Source organism: Artemia sp. Qi Xiang Cuo, chromosome 1 (genome assembly GCF_049724085.1).
Source record: "Artemia sp. Qi Xiang Cuo chromosome 1, ASM4972408v1, whole genome shotgun sequence".
In the NCBI taxonomy this organism is placed as follows: domain Eukaryota; kingdom Metazoa; phylum Arthropoda; class Branchiopoda; order Anostraca; family Artemiidae; genus Artemia; species Artemia sp. Qi Xiang Cuo.
In genome coordinates this window covers 87,067,084-87,089,891 of record NC_142794.1, presented here as the reverse complement: position 1 = coordinate 87,089,891, position 22,808 = coordinate 87,067,084, and the positions used below count along the sequence as shown (strand labels likewise).

General features: G+C 34.5%; 1 protein-coding gene across 1 annotated transcript in view; it reads right to left on the bottom strand.

Moving 5' to 3' along the window:
• Positions 1-512: 512 nt before the first annotated feature.
• Positions 513-22,808, bottom strand: part of Ero1L (endoplasmic reticulum oxidoreductin-1-like protein) — a 62,897-nt gene continuing 40,601 nt past the window's right edge. The window contains exons 8-11 of the mRNA XM_089092413.1: positions 17,341-17,509; positions 9,351-9,461; positions 4,024-4,177; positions 513-2,843 (exon numbers count right to left, since the gene is read on the bottom strand). Coding sequence (XP_088948539.1) covers positions 2,640-2,843; positions 4,024-4,177; positions 9,351-9,461; positions 17,341-17,509 — 638 coding nt within the window. The 3' untranslated portion in view covers positions 513-2,639. The remainder of the gene's footprint in view (positions 2,844-4,023; positions 4,178-9,350; positions 9,462-17,340; positions 17,510-22,808) is intronic.

The window sequence follows — 22,808 nt, the reverse complement described above, 5'->3', positions numbered from 1 at the left end:
ACTAATCACGGGATTTCAACCCAGATTAGATGGAAACGCTGGTTGTAAAACACTGGGTCACCTCGTATGAAAGCTACTTTGAAAACTGTTAAAACTAAGATTAAAAAGTGAGATGGCGTTTCGGTTTCGACAGTGTTGAACGAAGAGTTATGTTTATGAAACTTTAAAATTGTCTGGAATATACATGTTTTTCTTAGAAATTTGTGTTCATAATCAATTTTTTTTATTTTTTTATTTTTTTTTTTTTTTTTTTGTTTTTTTTATAAATTTTTTTGTGTATAAAAAAAAAAAAAAAAGTGGAAAGTTTATTTTTATTAAAAAGTGGTACCAAACCATTTTTTGGGTTCCTAAAGACCCACCACGACTTTGGCATCCTAAAAAAAAAAAAAAAAATAAAAAAAAAAATAGAGGGCCTGATTTGTTCCGTTCACCGGGAGCCCAACCCCGTTATTGGCGGCCAAAAAACCCAATGTTCTAAAGGGGAGGTTTTTTATAATAATAAAAAGCGTCTATGATAAACCTAAGATTAAACTTAAGCTTTAGGATACTTTTCAAAATAAATAGTCAAATAATTATTTGCTAAAAATTTACCATTATAATGGTAACCAAAACATAAAAAACATGGGCAGAAATTTCAGAGGAAGAGCATAATTCTTAAAAAATTTCAAAAGGGCGTATTTTATGTGTTTTCTTTACATTTCAAGGTGATCATATCCCGCCTCCTTCAGGGCACCGCCTCTGTGCTTTTATGTTTCACTAAAACACAAGATAGTTATCTAGAACCCTATAATGCAAGACGCGCACACATTATTAGGTAAACAGAATACATTTTTTCAGATTTGGGGTTTTTAGTTTGGAAGATTACGCATATTCATTTTCCGTTTTTAAACAACACGTTTTACATTGAGGTTCAGCTCAAAAACAATTCAAAAATAATTTTGTTAAAAATAAAAATTTTAGATAAATAAATTTATAATTTATTCTAGTCGATACCCAACTACCTCGCCATTAAGCAAAAACACACAAAGTCACATTTAGCGATTTCACGGAGAAATTTAAATGACCTATTATTTGTCAAGAATAAAGCATTATAATAAAAAGAAAAAAGGGATAAAACTGGACGAAGGCTCAACCCCCCACGTATATTATTTCATATTTGGGAACATTGACATTTGCATCATAGGTAATCGAAAAAAATTAATACCAATAACTACCATAACTGATAATGCTCATTTGATGAAAATACTTTATTCATTATGACAATGTACATTTGGTTCTAGGAGCAACTCTGTTCGCGATAAAAGTGACTTGGAACATTTTTGCTAATAAAGACGGAACACAAACCATTCTAACAGATAATACTGCCTTTAATTATCATTCTAATTATTATCATACCTAGCATTATTATCATTTGCTAAATCTGCAGTAGTTTCCATTAAACCGCCTTAACTCAAAAGACACCACGTTACAAGACATGAATTTCACCCAAATTTTAGTATTTTGCCTGAATACTGGACTGACAAGTGTACAGTTTGACAGCATTCATGAGGTCATTGACCGTCTCATTTTTATTTTTACTTGTTTGACGAGAACGCAAATTGAACAATTTGAGCTTGAAATAAATTTTTTAAATATAATTCCATAAATATAATTTCATGAACTAAATAAATGAAATAATAAATTAAAAAAAACATTCATTCATTCACACGGCAGCAAAACAAACAAACAAACTCGTGATTTACAACCAGTGTTTCTGGCAAAGTTACCAGAAATACGACACAAACTTGCAAACAATGAAAGCCTCATTTGCTAGCCATTTTACACATATTCCAAGGGTATATTCACAGTTCACGCTCGTGTTTAGCAAGACGTCAATTTCAAATATTTTTGTAAATCCGGAAAGTTTTGTGTTTTATAGCAAACAATAGAGGCAACCTGATTTTGTACAGTTCTTTTCATCTGTGGTATCAAAGCAGAGGTTTGATAGTTGATTCAAAAGACTACACAAAACCAATGGAGACAGTTGATTCAAAGCAGAGGTTAGGGAAAAAAAAAACAAGCAAATGAATTAATCCGTATTGTTGTGCCGGACTCAACAATGGCACATTTTATAATGTGTATTTTTATTGTTTATTATTATTTATTTTTCATTATTTTTTTAATATTGTTTATTTTTTCTTTTAAGGGTGCCGGTTTTCGAGTATAAGTAACTTAGTAGGCACCCTCTTTAAATATTCTTCTTTTCGATTCTACAGTGTATTACAGTGTTATAGTGAGTGAAGTTAGTTTGAAAATTAAAAGAATTTGAACTTGACTCGAGCAATACCAGTTAGCAAGGATATTCTTGAATTGAAAATAATCAGAAACACAAAACTTTTTTCAGACAACAGAAACAGAAAACAAACTTTTTTTCTAACACAAAATTGGCAGAATCAATAATCTTATTAGTTAGAATGACCTGTGCTACAAATCACTCAGCCCTGTTTTTATTGTTCGTTTACAGAGTAACAGCAACCAGTGAAAACACAATTTTTCCTTGTTTTTAAATACAAGTTTTAATTTGAAGTTTTCCCTGGTAATACGTAATGAAAAATAAGCCTTAGGTATTTCAAATATGCAAAATAAGGACATTTAAAGAACTATGAAACAGCCAACTTTCTAAACACTTCTAACGCTTGTATACTATCCGAGAGGCGACCAAATGCATTAAACAGGGCTACAACCTCGTTTCTGGTTAACTTGAAGTGAGTTCGTCTCATGCTTCGCAAATCGAAAACAGTGGGATCAGGGCTGTCGAAATCCCCAGAAAACAATATTTTCAATTCTGTTCCCAATCCTTGGGTCTGGAAAAAAGGGAGAAATATTGAAGGAAAGCGATTCATTATTTTTTTAGCATTAAAAAATATTTTCTAAAGCTAAATTTTCAAATGAAAGTAAAGAGCAATGCTAAAACCCGAAACGAGCAAAAAAAAGTAATAAAATAGGTCTGATTTCAAACAAATATGTATTACTATAACGAGCACAAATTACAAGTAAATAAAACCTAAAACGGTTAAAAATAACATATATTACTACGGATGAGTAAGTGAAACCTAATATGAGCAAAAATGAAATAAATAATCTCGTTGAACTAAAAAATAACAGATATTACTATGGATAAATAAATGAAACCTAAAAAGAACAGATATCAAATTGGAAAATAAAATCGAGCCTAAAACGAACCAAATCTACCACAAAGAAAAGCCAACAACCTTCCCCCCACACCCCACTTATAACGCCCACTGTCCTTCCTCTGGGCATCATTCTGGAGCGAGGCTGTAGTTTCTACATTTTTCTTCCATTGGCATTCCCTTGGCCCAAGGAATTCCATAGGCTTTTATTTTTGCTTCTTTTTTAAACATATACGAGTCGCTTGTTTTGTCCTTTTGAAAAAGTTCCCCCGTTCCTCTTGAGCAGAAATCGGCCAAATGTGTAAGGTACAGAACCAAGTAATACAAATTATGTATTATCAGAAAATTCTACTAAAAAAATAGACAGGATATAGTCTACAACAGCAATTCTTAAAAAGAAAAAAATGAATTTAAAACTTGATTATCATTCCTGTCTGATTATTCTGTAAAGATCAAGATCCAATTGAGAGATGACCTCCTTTTGTTGTTTCCATTTATAAAAAAAGACATTTCTGACATGTGAACAATTTGAACATTTTAAGGGCATATTCTTTTGTTTGTTCACCTCAAGCCAGTTAAAACACAAAATACAAGTGAATGTTCTTAATTTTATCGTTTTAAGGCCATACACAAATAAAAAGAACAAAAATAGAGAAAAAAGTACAAACCAAACACCGAAATATAAACTCAGGCAAGCTTTTATATCTATTTCATGTGGTATTAAAATGAATAAAAGAAAAAATATTTTGGAATTTGCTTTTCTCCATGAAAAATCACACCGCTACCAAAAAAGAGTAATAAACGTTATCCTATTTTTCCCCTAGTCCCAAAAAAATCAGATAGAAGCTGTTACCTGAAGTTTTCCCCACAGGCGACATTTTTGGCACCCAACACAGTCCATGATTCTGCTGACGTTGAGAAAGTGGAGCCGAAATTCTTCTTTCAGTTTCACAGCTTGTTGACCACCAGAGAACATCGTTGATTCATTGAAATGATACTCGAAATCCCTGCAAGGATAAAACAACAGTAATATCTTACTTTAAACGGGATCCACCACCAAGGCAGACTAGCAAAACAAAGGTAGCCGTAATATACTGATTTAGATTTTCAGGCCGCACAAATTTGCCTCATCGCTCCCCCTTTTATGTCTCCAGTATTCGCGAAGATCTTTTCCGTAAAATGGGTTTTATCAATAGGCAAACTTCTAAAGAAGGGAGCAAGGCAAGGGGGATTCCCTGAAAATCAAAATTTTTCAAAAGAGCCCCAACCCTTTAAGGTAATTACACCATTACCAGAAATAATTTTTCGGGATTTCATACCAAGTTCTCCCATCCTTCAGGTTAATCTATAAATGGAAGAATTATCCTTAAACTCTGGAGATTTGAACAAATGCATTCAGATTGAGCAACAAACATGGTTACTGAGGGTGTGACATCTCTTATTACTGAGCAAACGTTTGGGTGTTGAATAAACAATTATTTTCATATGCATACCTGCATAGACTGGGTAGGGGGAAGGGGGGTACCCCTCCAAATGAATATGCTTCAAATGAACCATTGCAGCTGAAAAATTGAAAAATGCCTGAAAATTATGTTTTTTAGTATTTCAAGTCCCCACTCTTGATTTTCGGTGCCCTTTAAAGGGATAATCATATTAAGCCGATACCGCAAAAAATATATTCAAACAATTTTCTTTTATTATAGCGCCCCTTTCAATCAGCAGTAAAAACCAAACCTCACTAAACCACCCTTTTACATGGGAAGAAGTTTGCTAGATCAAAGGTTATAAGCTCGCTATTCTTTAAACCTTTAATTGAGGTGTTCAAACGCCTTATGAGAATCTGCCAGTTTCTAAGGGCTCCTACTCAGACGGCACAGGCGTTTCACTCAGCACATTATTGTACATTCTGTAATTCATTTGTTCTGCCAAAAGTGGAAAACACTGTACCCTGGAGCAGGGGACAGATTGCCTGCAGTAATGACAGATTGCTCAGCATTGAATGATCCAATCTTCATCGAGGATTGTGAGGCCTCAGTATCTAAAAAAATGTCTCCCCGGGAAACATTGACGCATTGAACAGCACTGATAAAATTCAAAATATTGGCTATAGTCCTGAAAATATCTTCCACCCCCACGACCTCATCGAAGCAATCTGCACGACATATACCCTTAGTCCATCCATCCCAAAGGACATGGATATTCGAGGCAGTGTACTTTTGGCACGATTAAAACGTAGAATGCCCAAAAAAGCTTCTGTGTGTAATTCCACACCTATGAGTGCTCCATTGCTGATGCTGCCATCCATCCCAGCAGAAATTTCAACCGTGCACACAAAGAACGCTCATAGGTAGTGGGTATATTTTTTTTTATATCAAGGCTTCTCAGGCAAAGCGTAACCAAACGGAGAAGCACAGCAGGGCTCGTTCAAACCCAACTAAACCCTTTATCTTTCCTTATTGACCTCACTCCTGCCAAGGCACGGACTAATCAAAATGGATCATCGACGACTTCTGACAAAGAAGTCATAGGAGTAAACCTTATCATATGAGGGAAGATTTGGTTTACTTAAGTGATAGAAGAAGATCTAGTAAAAAAAAAAATGATGATCCCCTAGAATTTTGCACTAAATGCTTTTAAACTAAAATCGAAGTAAAGTGGAATTGCATAGATGCATCTCTCAGTGCCGGTAACTTCAATTAACCAGTTAGGGTACTTTAGACGAAATGAGTGTTCGCGAATAACTGCAGTCACTTGATTCGAATTCTTTTAAGTGATGAATTTAAAAAAAAAAACATTTGTTTTATTAGTCAGTTATTTTATTAAGACACAAAGTAAAAATTTCACCTCACTCTTTTCTAACAAAACTAAAGAAAATGAAAAACAAAAATAGTGACAGAATAGTAGTAAAGGTGTATCAGACCCCTTTTACATGGTACAATTTGTGTTGGCTTTAAGTTTTACCGTTTGGTTGTCCTCTGTTAGAAGCTTCTACATAAAATCAGCAACGAAAATCCAATGTTGTGTTAAAGATAAACATTCCCCAGTTACAATTTTTCTAATTACAATACTTTGTGAGGCGCAATCTATGTTGTACAAGGGTAAAATCCGATTTCCTCGTTTTCCTAGTGCGGACGCACTAGAATTACAAAACTCTGTATTTACCTCCAGCAAAAAGGGGCAGCAAGGACAGGAAGAAATCTAACTTCGGAAAACCTACTGATGAAACTCTATTATCTAAAACAATTTTACCCGCTCCAAAACCAAAAAAAAAACAGTATTTTATTATTCTCTCGAAAATTCGAAGAATAATCCATATTTTGGGTTTTAGCCGAGGACAGCCGCACTGCCCTTTATTTTCATTAAAATAAAAACGTTAATTTTGTTCTTGGTAAGTTGTCAATATTCTAATTTTCAGCAGGCTTGAATGCCTTCACTTCTAGCTGGTTGATCGTGAAAGAAATGACAAATTAAATACACGTCCCGGGTTGTTCCACCAAGAACTCTAAAACCCTTCATAAATGTGTTGTATTACAATCATGAGAACACAGAAAACTTCCCTTTTATAGAGAACTGTGTTGGTTACGCTGAAACGTCGGTATTAGTCCCATGACTTACACTTGTTTCCCAAGCCTTCTTATTGATTTACCTGTTAGCCATAGATTTAAGAGTAATTGTGCCTAGATCAATAAATGGAATACAAAATTAGCTATCATTCCATTAATAAACACATCGCCAAGCTCTGCTTGGTTGTCCTTAGTGACTTTCAAAAACATGACACATGTCCAGTAAAACTTTCCTTTTTCCCATTTTTAACTTAAGAACGTCCTATTAAAAGATTTGCTATCAAGAAAGACTTTTACGACAATTATAATTTAATGATGCAAAATCCCAAAATTCACTCTACATTCAAAAATGATCTGCATTTAGTCAGAATGTTTGAGGTATCCTTATTTTATTTCTGGTAAAACTATTGAAACTTGGATATTCTACCTTACTCTTCCAATAAGGCTGTTCTCAAACACTATTTTTTGACAGTTTTACAGGAGACAATAATTTAATTTTTCTACACAATGATAAATGTCCAAGGCTTCAAAACAAGGAACTGAGCCTGTCAGATATCAACATGCACATTTTTATGTTTTAAGCTTTTAAAACGATTGGTCCTAAGCTATATTATTTGAAAAAAACTACGTTTTCTAAAGAGTTTAAGAGGCTGAGTTACAAGGTCGAACCTTAAAACGTACAGGAATTAGGAGGCAAAGTTGGGGGACTGCCGCCTCCCAAACCCCCCGCTTTCGCAGCCTTTAAATAAAAAAAAATTCTTTAAACTGAAAGTAAGGAGCGACATTAAATCTTAAAAAGAACAGAAATTAGTCCGTATATGAAAGGGGCTGTGCCCTCCTCAACGCCTCGCTCTTTACGCTAAAGTTTGACTTTCTCACAACTCTTTTTTTTAAACAATAATAACTTTAGGGTAAAGAGCGAGGCGTTGAGGAGGGCACAGCCCCTTTCATATACGGAATAATTTCCGTATAATTTCCGGGGCCTGGGATAAGCTCCCAGGCCCCAGGAAAGCTTATCCTCTAAGTTTCAGCCCGATCAGACAACGTTAAAGGGGGGTTGTGGTGGGAAAAATTAACATGGGCTATTATAGGAAAACGAGGTTTTTCGTAAATGTAAATTTGGGGGATAATTTTTTCGGTCTGAAAATATCAAAAGGCCCTCACAGGTCAAATTCTGCTTCGAATGAGTCCTCATTCACCCGGATCAGTTGCCAACTGTGGCCTGTAGGCGTTGCTAAGAAAAAAAAAAGAAATGATGAATTTTAAGTGGCTATATTTGTTTTTTTGAAAACAGGGAAGGAGTGATCGGATTGAGCTGAAATTTCGAGGATAAGCTCCCGGGCCCTAGGAAAGCTTAACCTCTAAATTTCAGCCCAATCGGACAACGTTAACGGGGGGCTGTGGTGGGAGGGTCGAAACTTCCGGCCCAGTTTACCCCTTGAAGATGAAGTCGGAGGAGGATGAAATTTTGCAAGTTTCTTAGTTTGAGCTTGGGCTACAAAATGCAATTACCGCCGTCTCTCTGCGACCTCTAGGACCTGAAATCGCTTAAAATTGTGGTGGGTCGCCTCTTTATAGAGGCACAAGTGTGCCTCCTTGATTAACTCAATATTATATCAAATTTCATCTTGAACCCCAAGCCATTCCCAAGATATTTCACACGCTCCCTTTTACTGTCTGGATGCTCATAGTTTCTTTTGATATCCTCCTGAAAGTCTTAACTTAATAGCTTTAGTTATCCATGAGATATCACAAATATATCATTTTACCTACCTTGATACACATGGCTTCTTTTGATTAAGTTAAGAAAGGAAGACATTCCTCGTTGATTTTCCTTGTTGCTCAAGATCAGGAACTCAAATTCTCCCAAATGGAGTTTTTGGCTGTGGTGATTCCAATAGGTGATTCAATGTGGTGATTCACAACACACTTTTACCATTAAGATTAATCAAAATAATAGTTACCATTTCTGAATCAGCGCATTTCTGAAGGCACTTTCTTTAAAACTAGTTTTTTAATTTTCGGTTACTATGGGTTAGGATTTCTTCTTTATTAGACTGCGTTGGATACCAGAATCATGATACAATTACAAGCATATTCAATAGAAGTTAGGGTAAATAGTAAAAAGGGAAAAAATTTGGATGCTACACAATTTTTAGATGTTAGTTTGGCTCAAGTTCATTCTAAAATACACTTCAGAAACTATCATAGAAACACACTACCTGAAAAAAAGGAGCTTAAACTACTACCGTACTAAATATTACACATAACCGACTCAATAAAGTTGAGAATATCACAGACAGCCTATTCATTTAAGTATAAGAATTTGTGTCTAGAGGGGGGGATTTACATATGACCTCAGCCCCAGAAACATATTTTTGAATATATGCCGGGAACTGAGGGCGAGTGGGACGTAAATCAAGGATGATAGGGCGCCCTTGATTTACGTCTACTATTCAAGAAAGCACTAGGAGTCAGAACTTGCAATCAAAGGAAGCATTTCCCAAGTTTCTATGACCATTAAGTATTGATTTTAATTTTTAGAAGGTGAGCACACGAAACTTGAAAAAAGTTTAATCTACTTCTGTAAAATATTTTTTGTTTATATTCAACTTACTTGACAATGTTGAGCATATCTCGTACAGCCTCTGTAGTTTCATAGTCTTCCTCTGCGTTTCCAGTGTAATAGTCAACATTTTCCAGAAATGGGGCAGCTTTGGCAAGAGCCCTAAAATATGAATATTAATTTTTAGAAAAGCAAAAAATAATTGTAGGTTATTACTAAACTAAATCTTTGATGAAAGTTGTACATAAATGACTATGATTCAGCAGCTCATCTAAAAATTATTGAACAACAATGCTACTATGATGAACTTGCTGCAGAGACTACCCGCCTGAAGCCGAGACACTGCAGAACATTCCTTCTGACCCCTTCCCCCAGCTGCCCTCATTTTAAAGCTATGTTATGACAAAGATGGCAAGTTTCGAGAATAGGAAACGACCAAGTGACGTAGTTTTGACCACTAGGCGAATATACTAAAACTGAAAAAAATAGTTCCTTTAAAAAAAAATCCAAAGAATAAAAAAAAGAAAAAGAAAACAGAATTAATACTATAGATTCCATAGTATATCCAAAAACAGGCAGCTCTTCTTTATTTTAAACAAAGTTTAGGCAAAACGAAAACTAAATTTACAACTTTAAGATGAAACAGAAACGAACCGAATATTCGTCCAGAAAAACATTTTTTCACTTAGTGACAGGAAATACAACCGCCAGAGTGAAATTTAATTAAAGCTTGTGATTTGGCCACCTCCAACGCTATGTTCAAGAAAGATGATCTTCGTTCCGTTCCATCCTTTTGGTAGAAAACGAAAAAACTGATTTAAAAATTTCCATTGCCAATGCCAATGAAAATACACGGAAAAATTCAGTAAATGTTCGAAGATATTTCACCATAAACACTAAAGTAAAGAGCTACGCGATTCATAATGAACGACACATGAACAAGCATCCCAGTATTGAAACAATTACACATACAATAATAACAATAAAAATAGCGAGATATTTCCTTTTTCATAATAATACTTAATTTAACTTTGGACATTTTTCTGGGGTTGCATCAATCGATTTGACCATTTTTTTTCTCTATGATTTTTTTTATATGCATTTTATTATTATTTTGAAGCAGTAAATATGCCACGCCAAAGTATTTTTAAAAAAGCACAAATTTTTTCCAACTCAAAATTTGAGCTTTTGTAACTTCTCAAATTTTTTTTTTGCTTATTTGCATTTATTAACTTGTTAAAACATTTTTACATCTGATAGTGCGTCATTTCGTCGAAAGATCCCTGCGTTTGTCCCCTTCAACAATCTTATTTTCTTTCCTTTGCTTCTTTTTCCCGTGTTTCTGTTTCTTTACTGTACTTGTCTATGTATTTGTAACTGTGCTCATCCCTTCCTGTTTCGCTTCGTCCTCGTAATCCTATGTATTTTCCTAAAGATTTCTTTCCCACGATCGTTCTTTGCATATAGGGCCCCCAACATCATGAACACTTTTACGAATTTACAACTTATAAATTTTTCACAACGCATGTTCGCCATAACATGTTGTATATTTTAATGACAGAAAAACAGACTGACCTTTCTGGGTGAATTTAACCCAATCGCATTTGACTCTTAAAAAAGTACCAATATTTTCAAAATTTCACTGTCCCAGGTTTCTACAATCACCCTTCTACACAGAGTTACTAGGCAGGGGGGGGGGGGGGGGCTGGACTAGTATATACAGGCCAGATCGGTCTTTACATCACCCTTTCATTTTAAAATATTTCAAATTGAGCTTAATCTAAGCTGGAGCCTAGAGAAGAACGATGATATTAACAATTGTACCAATTTTCTCTGATGCTTTTATTTGTTTGCATTATTGCTGTATTCCTTCACACTTTTGTTCCTACATTATTTCCTGTTTTCGTTCTCATCTTATGTCCTGAGTTTGTTCCTTTGCTCCTTCCTCTTTGTTTCGTTGTGATGATTTTGTACTTTCTTTCCGTTTTCTAGTTACTTTGTTTGATGCGTTCGTTACTCTTTTCATAATTGTTCCAGAATTTGAAAGTGAAGAATAATTTTGATAATTCCGTTACGTTGTCTATTAATAAGAGATGATAGTTCAATTAAGTTATTTATCAATATCGCACATGTGTACTACACATTTCTCGATGAAGTTGCAGTGCCCCAATAACGCAAAGAAAAAAGAAAAAACAAGAAAAGAAAAAGGAAACACATCACCGCTTCCAATACAAAAAAGTGATTTTTCTTGTCGCTCAAGATGGGAAACTGTAATTCTGAGATTTGAGGTTTTGGGCTATGTGGATTCCAAAGATGAAGTTTTCATTTCGACTCGAAACCCTTTTCGAGGCATTTCAGGTTATTTTTCGAAATTCCCACAAATAAAAGATCCTGAATCAGCTTCACTGACGGTTCTTCCTCACTCGTCAATTGTTTTTACGAGTGAGCGTTTAAATTTTCGGCCAACCGTCTAGGGCTAAACGGATAGCAGGTCGTCCTCGTCTGGGATGGGAGGACTTCATAAAGAAAGATTTAAAGGAAATGGGAACTTCATCGGCGGGTGTAAAAAGGGAGGCTTTGAATAGATTGGGGTGGAGGAGGAGCGTGCGTAGCTGTGTTGGCCTCAGGCGGCTTGTGCTGCGGTGAGTTGTTGTTAGTAGTAGTAGTAGTTTAAATTTTCGGTTACTATGGACTATAATTCGTTCTTAATCAGTTTTCATCTGACGCTGCGACCATGATTAATCTTCCCTGGACTTTGGTTCAAATTTTTCTATTAAAAGCACAGTTCATATATTATTCAGTATGATCATTCTCTATCTCACCCATTATAAAAACCCGGACCGGGGTGCGAGTGCTCCGGAAAACGTTTTGGCAGATATAAACATGTTAGAATTGCTAGACAGGTTAGTCTGTTTCCGACTATTTCCATGAAAGTGCATTGAAACAAACAGAAATAAAGCTAATGCAGAAACAGGCTAAACAGGCTAAGGTAGAAATAAGTGGGAGGAGCTTTTTGTTCACGAAGACCAGAAATGATCTGCGATAAGCTTACTGATATATTCTGTCTACTGTGATTAAAAGCTACTAAAAAGTACCGATTTTATGCATTTAAATGTTATGAAATGTTTTCGTCCTGTAGCAAATCCTGAGTACAAGCGATTGACATCTATTGTCTCATCTTATATATAGGGCACAGTGGACTTGTGATGAATTACTTTGCCTTCAGACAACCGCTTATTCATGTTTTTGTTGTACCTCAGATGGAGCACACTATGGCAACTGAAGAAGATTTCTGCCTCAAATAATTGAAGTTACATTCGGCAGAAAATAAGAAAAATTGGCTACTGTTTGGGACACCTTCCTAGAAGGTATATCCCTCTTAATTTGACATTCGTTAAGTTGGATTTTTGAGAAAGCTAATATTAAAACATTTATTTCTCAGGGCTTACTGTTCAAAATCATTATCTCACATATGATATTGTTTTTCATAAGAGATAATCAAATTTGGATGTTTAATAAGCAACAGGCATTGGAAGCCATTAGGGAATATCGTGATAAAAAAGATAATGCACCAGCTGAGTTGAAATCAGAAGTGGAAATTTTCTAGACATATTCTAATAATTCACTGATCTTATGTGGTTCGCTAACAACAACCTAGTTATTATCAAATTATCAACCAAATTAAATACTTATTTTTATCATTAGTTTGAAAATATTATCTTTATGCACAACTTCTTCCCTTTTTTCCTGAATTTAATTAATGTTTGATATTTTTCTTTTTTAAACATTTTATTTAGTCATATTCTACTATAAATTAATGTTTCGTTTTATTTATTCAAGTTTTTTTTTGTAATTTCATATATGTACTATATATCCTCCTCGATTTTGAAGCAAATATGTAAATAAACTATTTTACATAATTATATCTGGTTGTGTAAGGTTCTGTTTAACCAAATGGAGAATTCGATTTCATTTTTAATAAACTTGGTACTATAAAGAAGAGCGAAAGGGTGAATCCCGTTCGTGGACGCCCTGCTTTTTGTTGAGCAATCGTCTTTTATTGAAAAACGCAGTATTTAGCAAACTATCATCCTTCATTGATAAAACGCGAACAGTCTATCTTAATTTTTGTCTCATTATAGCCCAAGACAGTTAGATCGGATTATTATTTGACAATACTAAATTTTTGATTTATGGTGGGTAATCAAAAATACTTAGATCCCCTCTCCTAGATTTAGAATAATACCATATTTTATTATTTCCATGGTATTTTTATTGAAGAACATGGAAAAACAACAAAATTGTTCCCTCCCCACAAATAAAGGCTCCAGTTCTTCCAAATGCTTTTCATCTGAAACTTTCTGCATCTTGGCTATTCTAGTTTTTACCCTTTCACCGGAACTTGGAATGATGAAGGATTTTGACCAGACGTTTTTCTCTGGCGGTCATACTCCGATAGTGTATCCATATTGGGCAAAATCTTCTTCAGATTGACTTCTACTAGATATAGAAATGCATTAGTAGTTGCGCGTGTCAGAGCGGAATAGACAATACCTAGACCAAAACAATAGACCCCTGCGTCATCACTTGCACATTGCAGAATCAATCCTTGTCACTTGTGTATTGTAATGACAAAGGCGAGTTGAAGTTGACATTATTTTTTGGTATAATATACTTACCTCAATGCATCAAAGAGCACGGTTTCTCGGGAGATTGCAGCCAGAATTTCGGTCAAAGTCGAAAGGGGCACCACCTATTTCATTAGTTGGTAGCAATTTAAAGCAACATAGATAACCCAATGATCCATTGACAACCCCTCCATCAACAGAAATAATTCTTTAGAAATTTACTCGTGGACCATTGGCAAGTACCAGGTTCATCCAAGCATCAGCTGTTCTTTTCTTGTCGTTGGCACAGCTTTCCATGGTCTTTGATCCTTCTTCTCCAGTTTGTTTGCCTTTGACAACTAAAGATAGTTGATCAACTGCCGCACAATTTAACATAATTTCAGCTGGTTTTTAGAAGAAGCATCACGTTAACAATCATATGATCTTCTTTGGTAGGCATCAGAACGACAGGACTCTTATCCAGTGTAGCTAACTTTACGAAGAGATCTACAATTTCGTCAGTTGGAGCTCCAAGCGAGTTTCCAATCTTTCTCTTGTTAAAAGTATCAAAAATCCAGTCGAATATCAGCAAATATATTAGCATGACTCAAACCGTTCTTTTGTCTCATTTTAATCTTTAACTTACACGTACTCATTTTTGCCTGAATGGACTGAAGGTGCCCATTGATAATATTCTATTTCTAACTTCAAGACAAGTCAGAGATACATAAGGATGATAAGCAGATACTGGTCATAACTGAAGAGAAAACAGGCACTTAGCACTACCCATTGGCAAATCATCGGACATGATTTCAATCAGTCTCACATGAATAAATATAAAAAAAAAGTGCCGAAAGCACGGCCGGCGCCATGGGGGGGGGGGTACGGGAGTTAGTTAGACCCCCCGCCCCCCCATGGCGTGGTAAATATTAAAAAATTAAAACAATTATATAAAACATAATTTTTTTTAGGTGTTTAAAGCTTTTTTGTACCCCCCCTCCCCAAAAAAAATCCGTGATACGTTCTTGGCTGAAAGCATACTAACTGACTCAATAAGAAAAAACTAGTGCTCTGAAGTGTCATCCTCAAAGTTAGTGGAATGTCAAAGAATGTTTTGCTGTTTTAAAAATCTTAAAACGCATTCCATAATAAACCTCTTTCTTCTCGTCATACTCGAGTGAGTTTACCTGAATGATGTATGGTTATTAAGTTCCTTTTCTGAGGTAAAAAGAGCCACCATTTAAGAGCATGTTATCCTCAGTACTCTCACGTTCTAGCCTGTACCAAGAAAACAACTGAAAAAAGATCAACACTCTCACCGATATATTTCGGTTCTTTTTGGGCAGGCATCAATAACCAAGTGAGCCACCCACAAGTCACAAGATTTCAGATCCTTTTTTGTAAATACTTCAAGCTTGTAATTTTTTTAGCGTCCTCTTAACTTTATTATTTTTTCACAAGGTCGATACACCAAAATTGCCATGAAACACTGTACAGCTTTGTGCCAAAAAGCCTATCAGCAGCTTCAACTGCTCAAACTTGACGAGTTTTCACGGACTTCAACAAATAAAATATAGTTCTTTTACCAAGACGCTTGCAAACAGCGTCCACTTCCTCCCAAATGGCATCTCCTTCGGTGTTCTCCGCTTTTGACGTGTAATCGGTGATATAATTTGGAAATTTTACACCCAAGTGGTCAATATACGGTACATTAATATTCAATATACGGTACGTTAATATTTCTTGATCAGGCATCAATGTTGCAGGACTACAGTCGTTGACAAATCGCTCGTCATCTCTTCGAAAAATATCCAATTCTTTTTTTTTATTTTTTTTCAGGTTGTCAAATGAGCCAGTGCCAGTGGTCAATGAAATCAAGCAACTCTGTTTGTTCCTTTGTGGAACAAGGCAAACTTGGAATATTTTGAATCGACCTCCTTTCCGCTTGCACTTTCTTTAGCAGTATTTGCTGCAGCAGTGAACTTGATGTCTTTGACTAGTTTGTGAAGCGGTGAGCTTGTCAATATTTTAGGCATTTCGCAAGTTGGAATATAGTTGCCTATTTCTTGCGAGTATGCATGGAAATAAAAACCATCTAAAGACGTCAATTCTCCTGGTGTCATTTTCTCCGAACTTGGTACGTGTTTATTCAGCCTCCATAAATCCTGAATAATTTCAGGAGAGTATTACCCAGCAGCAATCATGAACTTTAGAGCGAATGAAAATACTGGCGAGATCCAAAGATTGAGCGGAAAACAAAGTTGTTTTGTTTCTAACGTAGTTAGATTTTTTCCAGATTTCATAATAGGTCGGTACCAAACGAAGACACAAAGACTGTACTAGTGACTTTTAGATTGTCTATAAGGAAATAGACGGAACTATGAAGAACAAAGTACCTAATGATCCCCTCTGAAGTAATAGCCAGACACTCGTCGTGTTGACAGATAAATATATTAGGCGACGAAGCGTGCCAATATTTTGCTTTCTCGACAAAATATTTTGCACCAGTATTTGCTTAGTTCAATACCACTTTCTCATAAGCATTATTAATTTGAACTATAAATAGATCATGAACTGCTTTTCATACCGAACGAAAATACATCTAAAATAAAGAAAGTCTGTATTCCAGTAACGTCTGTCCTAAAACTGCGAGACTTAAGGCACGAACCCTGTTCCAAGAAAACCATGGACCGAATGCGATAGCAACCAAGAAACCAGACAGAGTTTAAAGTTAAGATGCCATGATAAAAAGTATGGCCTAAGGAAGGGTGACGAGGATAGAGAGGGAAAAATCCAAAGTCAAGAAGCTGACATAAAAAAGATAATCATAGCTAAGCTAGAAATTCTTCTTTAAATATGAATTTTGTTATATCAACACTTCTCGAAAGATACATATTTTATATCATTTTGCATACGAAGATACAGTTTTTGTCAAAAATTATATTTTATTCTTTTTAGTATTATCTTTTGCTGCTTATAAAATGCATGTAAAAGTACAAATTAGCTTTCAAATACCTTACAAAAAGGAGACAGTAATTCTCCTATATGGGATTTTCAGATATGGCAATTCCAATGGAGCAGTTTTCATTTGGTTCCAACAGCATTTTCGTGGGACGCCAGTCCATTTATCTAAATTTTCATAAATTGAATTTCGAAATTAACTTTTACCATTAAAATCAACGGAAACAACACCTAGTATTCCTGAATGAGGTTCAAATCGCAATTCTTCCTCATTTGACTATTTTTTAAACTTGCCTTTAAATTTTCGGTTACTATTTCCGCTCGTTCTTTACTAAGTTGCATCTAACGCTGCAACCATGACACCCACTCAAAGTTAATATAATTTCATTCAACTGGATCTTTTTTACTTGAATGTAATGCCGCTAGTTTCAGCAATTTAAACTTTTGAATAAGTAAAATCTCTTTGGACACACCTTAGTTGCAAAAGGTAGAGGAAATAAAGATTTCTGAGCCACTGAGGTCCATGTCCATTTGTTCTGTCAGGATCAAATCTTCTATGGAACTCTTCAAGGTTCGGACCCCAATTACCGAGTGAATTAATTCCGTCACTGAGAGCATTGGGCACTTTTATTTGAACATATTAGACTAAAATAAATTTAATAGCATAAACACACATACACATATATATACATATATATATATATATATATATATATATATATATATATATATATATATATATATATATATATATATATATATATATATATATATATATATATATATATATATATATATATATATATATATATATACATATACAGAGTAAAATATTTTTCATTTACAACAAAACAGCGCTAATACCTGTTGGTATACTTTAGCGCTGAAAATATTACCAACAAAAATAAACAGCCATCTTCTAACTAAATTTTACAACAACGAAAAAGAAAACCATAATAAACAAGATGCTAAGCTTGTCATAAGATGTTTCTTCACTAGTTTTAGAAGATATCGCTTGTTGCCGCATTCTCGGACTGATACTGGAATTGAGTTCCAGATTTTTGGCCCAGTGTGACGGATGCTGAATAAAGCTCTCGACGTCGGACGAATTTCGCAATAAAAGTCTGAACGATGAGTAGTAGGATAATTATGAAATTGGGAATTAGTTAGAAAAACACCGGAAAAAATTTACAGGTAAATCACTATATTGATAATCGTAACAAATACTAGAGATAGAAATTAAATGAAGTTGGTCCAAAGATTGGTCCAAAGAAAAAATTCCTGAAGTCCCATATATTTGTCTAACTGAAGATCTGAAATCAAAATTAAAAAGAATTCTCATTGGTTTATTGTGACGTATTTGGAGAGATTTGAATATAGACGAAAAGGTAGAAGCCCAAACCAAAATGCAATAGAGAAAATATGGGTGTACTAAAGAATAATAAATAGATTTTAGAATAATTTTAGGAAATAAATAACTAGTTCTAATGTCAATATTTAGTGGAGTTTTTACATATAATTTTTTTACATTTTAGATCTTTATTAGGTCAACACGTGTTAAGGATTTTTTTTTTTGGGGGGGGGGAGGCGTTGCCCGGGAAATAGAATAAGATTTAAATAGGAGGGAGATATAAATGTAATAATATATATATTATTATATATAATTAAATCAGACGGCTCATGTAGCAAATTTGTCCCCAAATCGAGAGGGGCGGAAAACGACGATTCGAGAACGGTTTTACTTTGGAAGAAAACCGAGAGATTTTGAGAAAAAACAACGTGAACACAAAAGAATCTCGAACATAAGTAAATAATTGCTACTTCTGGTTTTCAGGCTGTAAAGCTGATCCAGATAAAATTATTTTTCTAAAGTTATTTTTTTTGTTGAAATATTTGTTCAAAGATGGGTTGTTCAAAAAAAAATTACATAACGCCCAAGGATTTACTATAATTTATTTTTAGGGGGAAACAACGACACTCTACAAAACCACGAGATTCTTTCACAAGACGCAGCATTGGGGAGTGTAGGAAAATGAAGAAGAACAAAGTAGCTAATCATCTCCTTTAAATTAATAGCCAGGCTCTCGTTGTGTTGATAAATAAATAACGAAAAAGCTTTCCAAACTTTTGTTTTCTCGATATAAGATTATAGGGGTTTTTCCGCCATCCAATTGTTAGCTAACAATGTTAGCTAACAAAAATTTGTTTGGACGGCGGAAACAGAATTGTTAGCTAACAGAAATAGTTAGCTCACAATTAACAGAAACATGATATTGGGCAGGAAATTTAAAGAAAAATTCTGACCACGATAGTGTTGCTGTGAGTTTATCTCAGCTTGATAATACCCAACTGATACAAAAGCTTTGGAATTCAATTAATGCAATATTTCAAAGCATTCATATCTTATAGAAAAAAAATATTACTATTAATGCAAGCAAGTGAAACAAAGACACAAAACATTTTATTATTTGGCAAAGTACATTGAATTTAGGCGAAAATTAAAATACCAGTGCTTAAGCTTTCTTAAAGTAACTGTTTAGTGCATTTACATAAATTATCCCATGAATGGAGGAAGTGGATCAACCTAGTAAAAAATCTAATTTGATTGCTTAAGAGAAATCGTTAGATTTTCGATCATATCAAATTGCTATGACTACGTGACAATCTCTTTTTTTTTATATTTTTTCAACGTAATAGTTGATTTTTTTTCAATTATATTAACATAAAAGATATTTATAATAAAATAAAAGGGGAAAGGAAAAAAAATATCAGCAGTACTCGATTCTCGATAAATATTTTGAACATAAAAAGTACCCATCTTGCTTATTTTTGAATATTTTGCTTTAAATCCCCCAACAAATTCCTTCAACAAGCATTCGATTTGTTAGAGAAATCTTCTAACAATATTAGCTAACAATTTTTAATTGGACGGCGGAAAAACGATTGTTGGGAAAAATGTTTGCTAACAGTTTTCTGTTGGACGGCGGAAAAACCCCTTATGCCTCAGCACTTATTTAGTTCAATACCACTCTCTGTTACTATTAATTTGAACTAAAAACGGATCATGAACTGATTTCTATACCCAACGGAAACGCATCTAAAATAATTGTTCATTTACACATATCGGAAATCCGTCCGGATTTAGCAATCCTGCTGAGATTTCATCCGTTTTCTTGCTTGAAAAACTATCTAGCGTCCTGCAACGAGTTCATCAAATTAGGACGGATTTTTGGCAAGGTTTTTAAATGAATAAAAACATGACTATGGAACATCAAAATCTTTGTTGTTTTAAACTGAATTTCTTTCTCTTTTTGTTTTCCATGCCTCCTTTGTAGTATAAGGACTAAAGTGAGAGTCAAATTAGCCAATAATTTTCTTTTAGAACTTATCTTCATCCAAGCTGATGCATTTATTTGAAAACTTTGACTTAAAACGTAGCGTTTTCTGGACCATCATTCAAAAAGATATGGACGGATTTCTGCATGGATTTCCGCAATCGTGGAGAACCAATACTGTGTAGGCCTTAGCATCAAGCTACATGACTTACATACAGAGTCTTGCATTCTATTAAATAAATATGAGTAGACAATTAACAATTAAATCCTTCACAAATAGAGTAAAAGAAAAATTTGTAAACTTCTAAAATATATAAAGGTCTATAGTAATAAGAAATTTATAATGCAAGTTTTAAAATTGTCTATTTAATGGTTCTTAAATTCTGTCGCCAGGAAAAAACGGAAATTTAGTCACTGAAACTTGACACTATTGAACGGGGACCAACTGATTTTTAAATTTTTAAGAGAACACAAAAGAGCAAACGAAAAACAAACAATCCAGTGTTTAGGGAACTGCATAAATAATTCTACTGGGCATTTTTTTTACTCCCCTTATGACTACCGAAAAAAACTCACATGAAACCTTGCATAAATTCTATTTATAGTCTTTTTCTGTATGTCCGAATGAACAAAAGATGTTTTTTTACACACCAAGAGAACACGCCAACGGATGCTTTGAGGTTAACCACGATTGAACATAAGCCTTTCTTAAGAGCTTAGACCCTTCTTCTTAAGCCGTTCTTAAGATAAACAAAAAAATCGTAATCTAAAACTCACGTAGAAACTAGTTATTTTAATGCTTAACCAAATCGATTATTAAATATCCAGGGCTTGTCAATAGATTGGTCATAAGATCTAGGAAGAAGAATCAGTAACAAGTGCTACTTTAAGACTACAATGCAGAAGCCGAATTTACGATAATTGAATTTAACATGACAGCAATAGGGGAGACTTGAGTGCTTTGTCACGCTTGCGTTTTTTTATTACAAAATCATAATCAACATAATCTAATGCCACATAATTTATTCTATAGATATTTAAATTGAAAACCTCTGGCATTCTATCTACCCTTACCGCAATTTCGGTTCTATTAATTTGTCCCTGAAGATATTGAATATGTTATAGCCAATGACACTGGCGGGTACTTTGAGGCAATAAGTGAGCTATGACACACATAGAAACAGGCTAGAGAGTCTACTTGGCTGCATTTTTAAATTTGGGACTTGGGGCGCAGTTATTCAACCAGGCATGCACACAGAGTGTGAAAACTGCATTGGTATGCATTATCAGCTCGCAGTAATTGCATACTCGTTACGGTATTGCACGGTAGACTGGCACGGTATTGTAAGAAAAAACTTAATCTTGTCATGTCTTTCTAACAAAGAGTTTTTTCATCATACCTGGCGTCTAGGTTTTAGGACACAAATTATATAATTGTAACATTAAACCTAGATTACTACAGACATCAAGTAATCCTATTCTCAGCAATCTCCATGCATCTTTCCTTTGTGAGCAGGAACTATGACTAGTTCAATAAACTTCTGCCAAAAAGAAAGTAATAAGCCCTGCAGAAACGATTAATCCTGTTTAATCCTGTATATTCTGCCAATTGGAAATTTCGACCACCTGTTGGTCCCAATTTCATTTTGCAAACATTTGGAGTCTAGTAACATGGGGTTTTCGAACAAAGCACAATAGAAAAACCATGCGTTTCATATAACTTTATAACTAACTGCCATCTACAAAAAAAATATAGGTCTATATGACTGAACCTACTAAGGTCGGGCTTATACGAGCATCACAAGCTCGCTTAAGTTGCAACTGTGACACAAATGCACAAAGGTCTTTTCTTCTTCTCTGAATTATTATGCTTTCTAAAGCAAAGCTCGCCATTGTTTAAGTTTTTACAATGAATACGGAATGAAAAGCATCGCATAGCTTTAGAATAAAAACTAGGAAGAAAAACAATATTCTGACAAATCAACAAATTTCAGTTGTGTGTACTTGATTTTGGGCATTCATTGAAGGAGACACACTCATTCCGACCAATATTAGGATGAACCAAAGACTCCTTTCACTCTTTGGATTTTTTTACCCTTAAAACTGTGAAATACTTGATGGTATTTTCCCTCTTGATTCTTTAATTTACAAATTTTTCGTCGGATCACGACAGTTTTCATTCTAATATTCCATGAACGCGAAGTTTGATTCCACATATTTTGGAAAAATAAAATGACCATACGCACAGTTTATATGACAAATCATATTAGATTCTTAGAAAATATATATTAGTCTATTAGAAAATATAGCTACAAGTGGGCTGAGGCGAAAAAAAAAAAAAAAAAAAAATCCAACCAACATGGGTATTTTTATTATAATTTTATGCAGATTACCAACTTTACCTTTTACCCACTAGCTTTAACTCCAAATGATTCCTAATGATCAATAAAAGTAATTCTTGTACAGATAATAGATAAGTCGACCAAAAACACGTAGAGGAGCCCTCACTTCGCCGTGCCAACTCCTTTGTCCCCCACCCCGAAAGGCATCAAAAAGGTACCTATCATCGTTTGTTCCATACTTCGTGAACCACTATAATGAGGAAC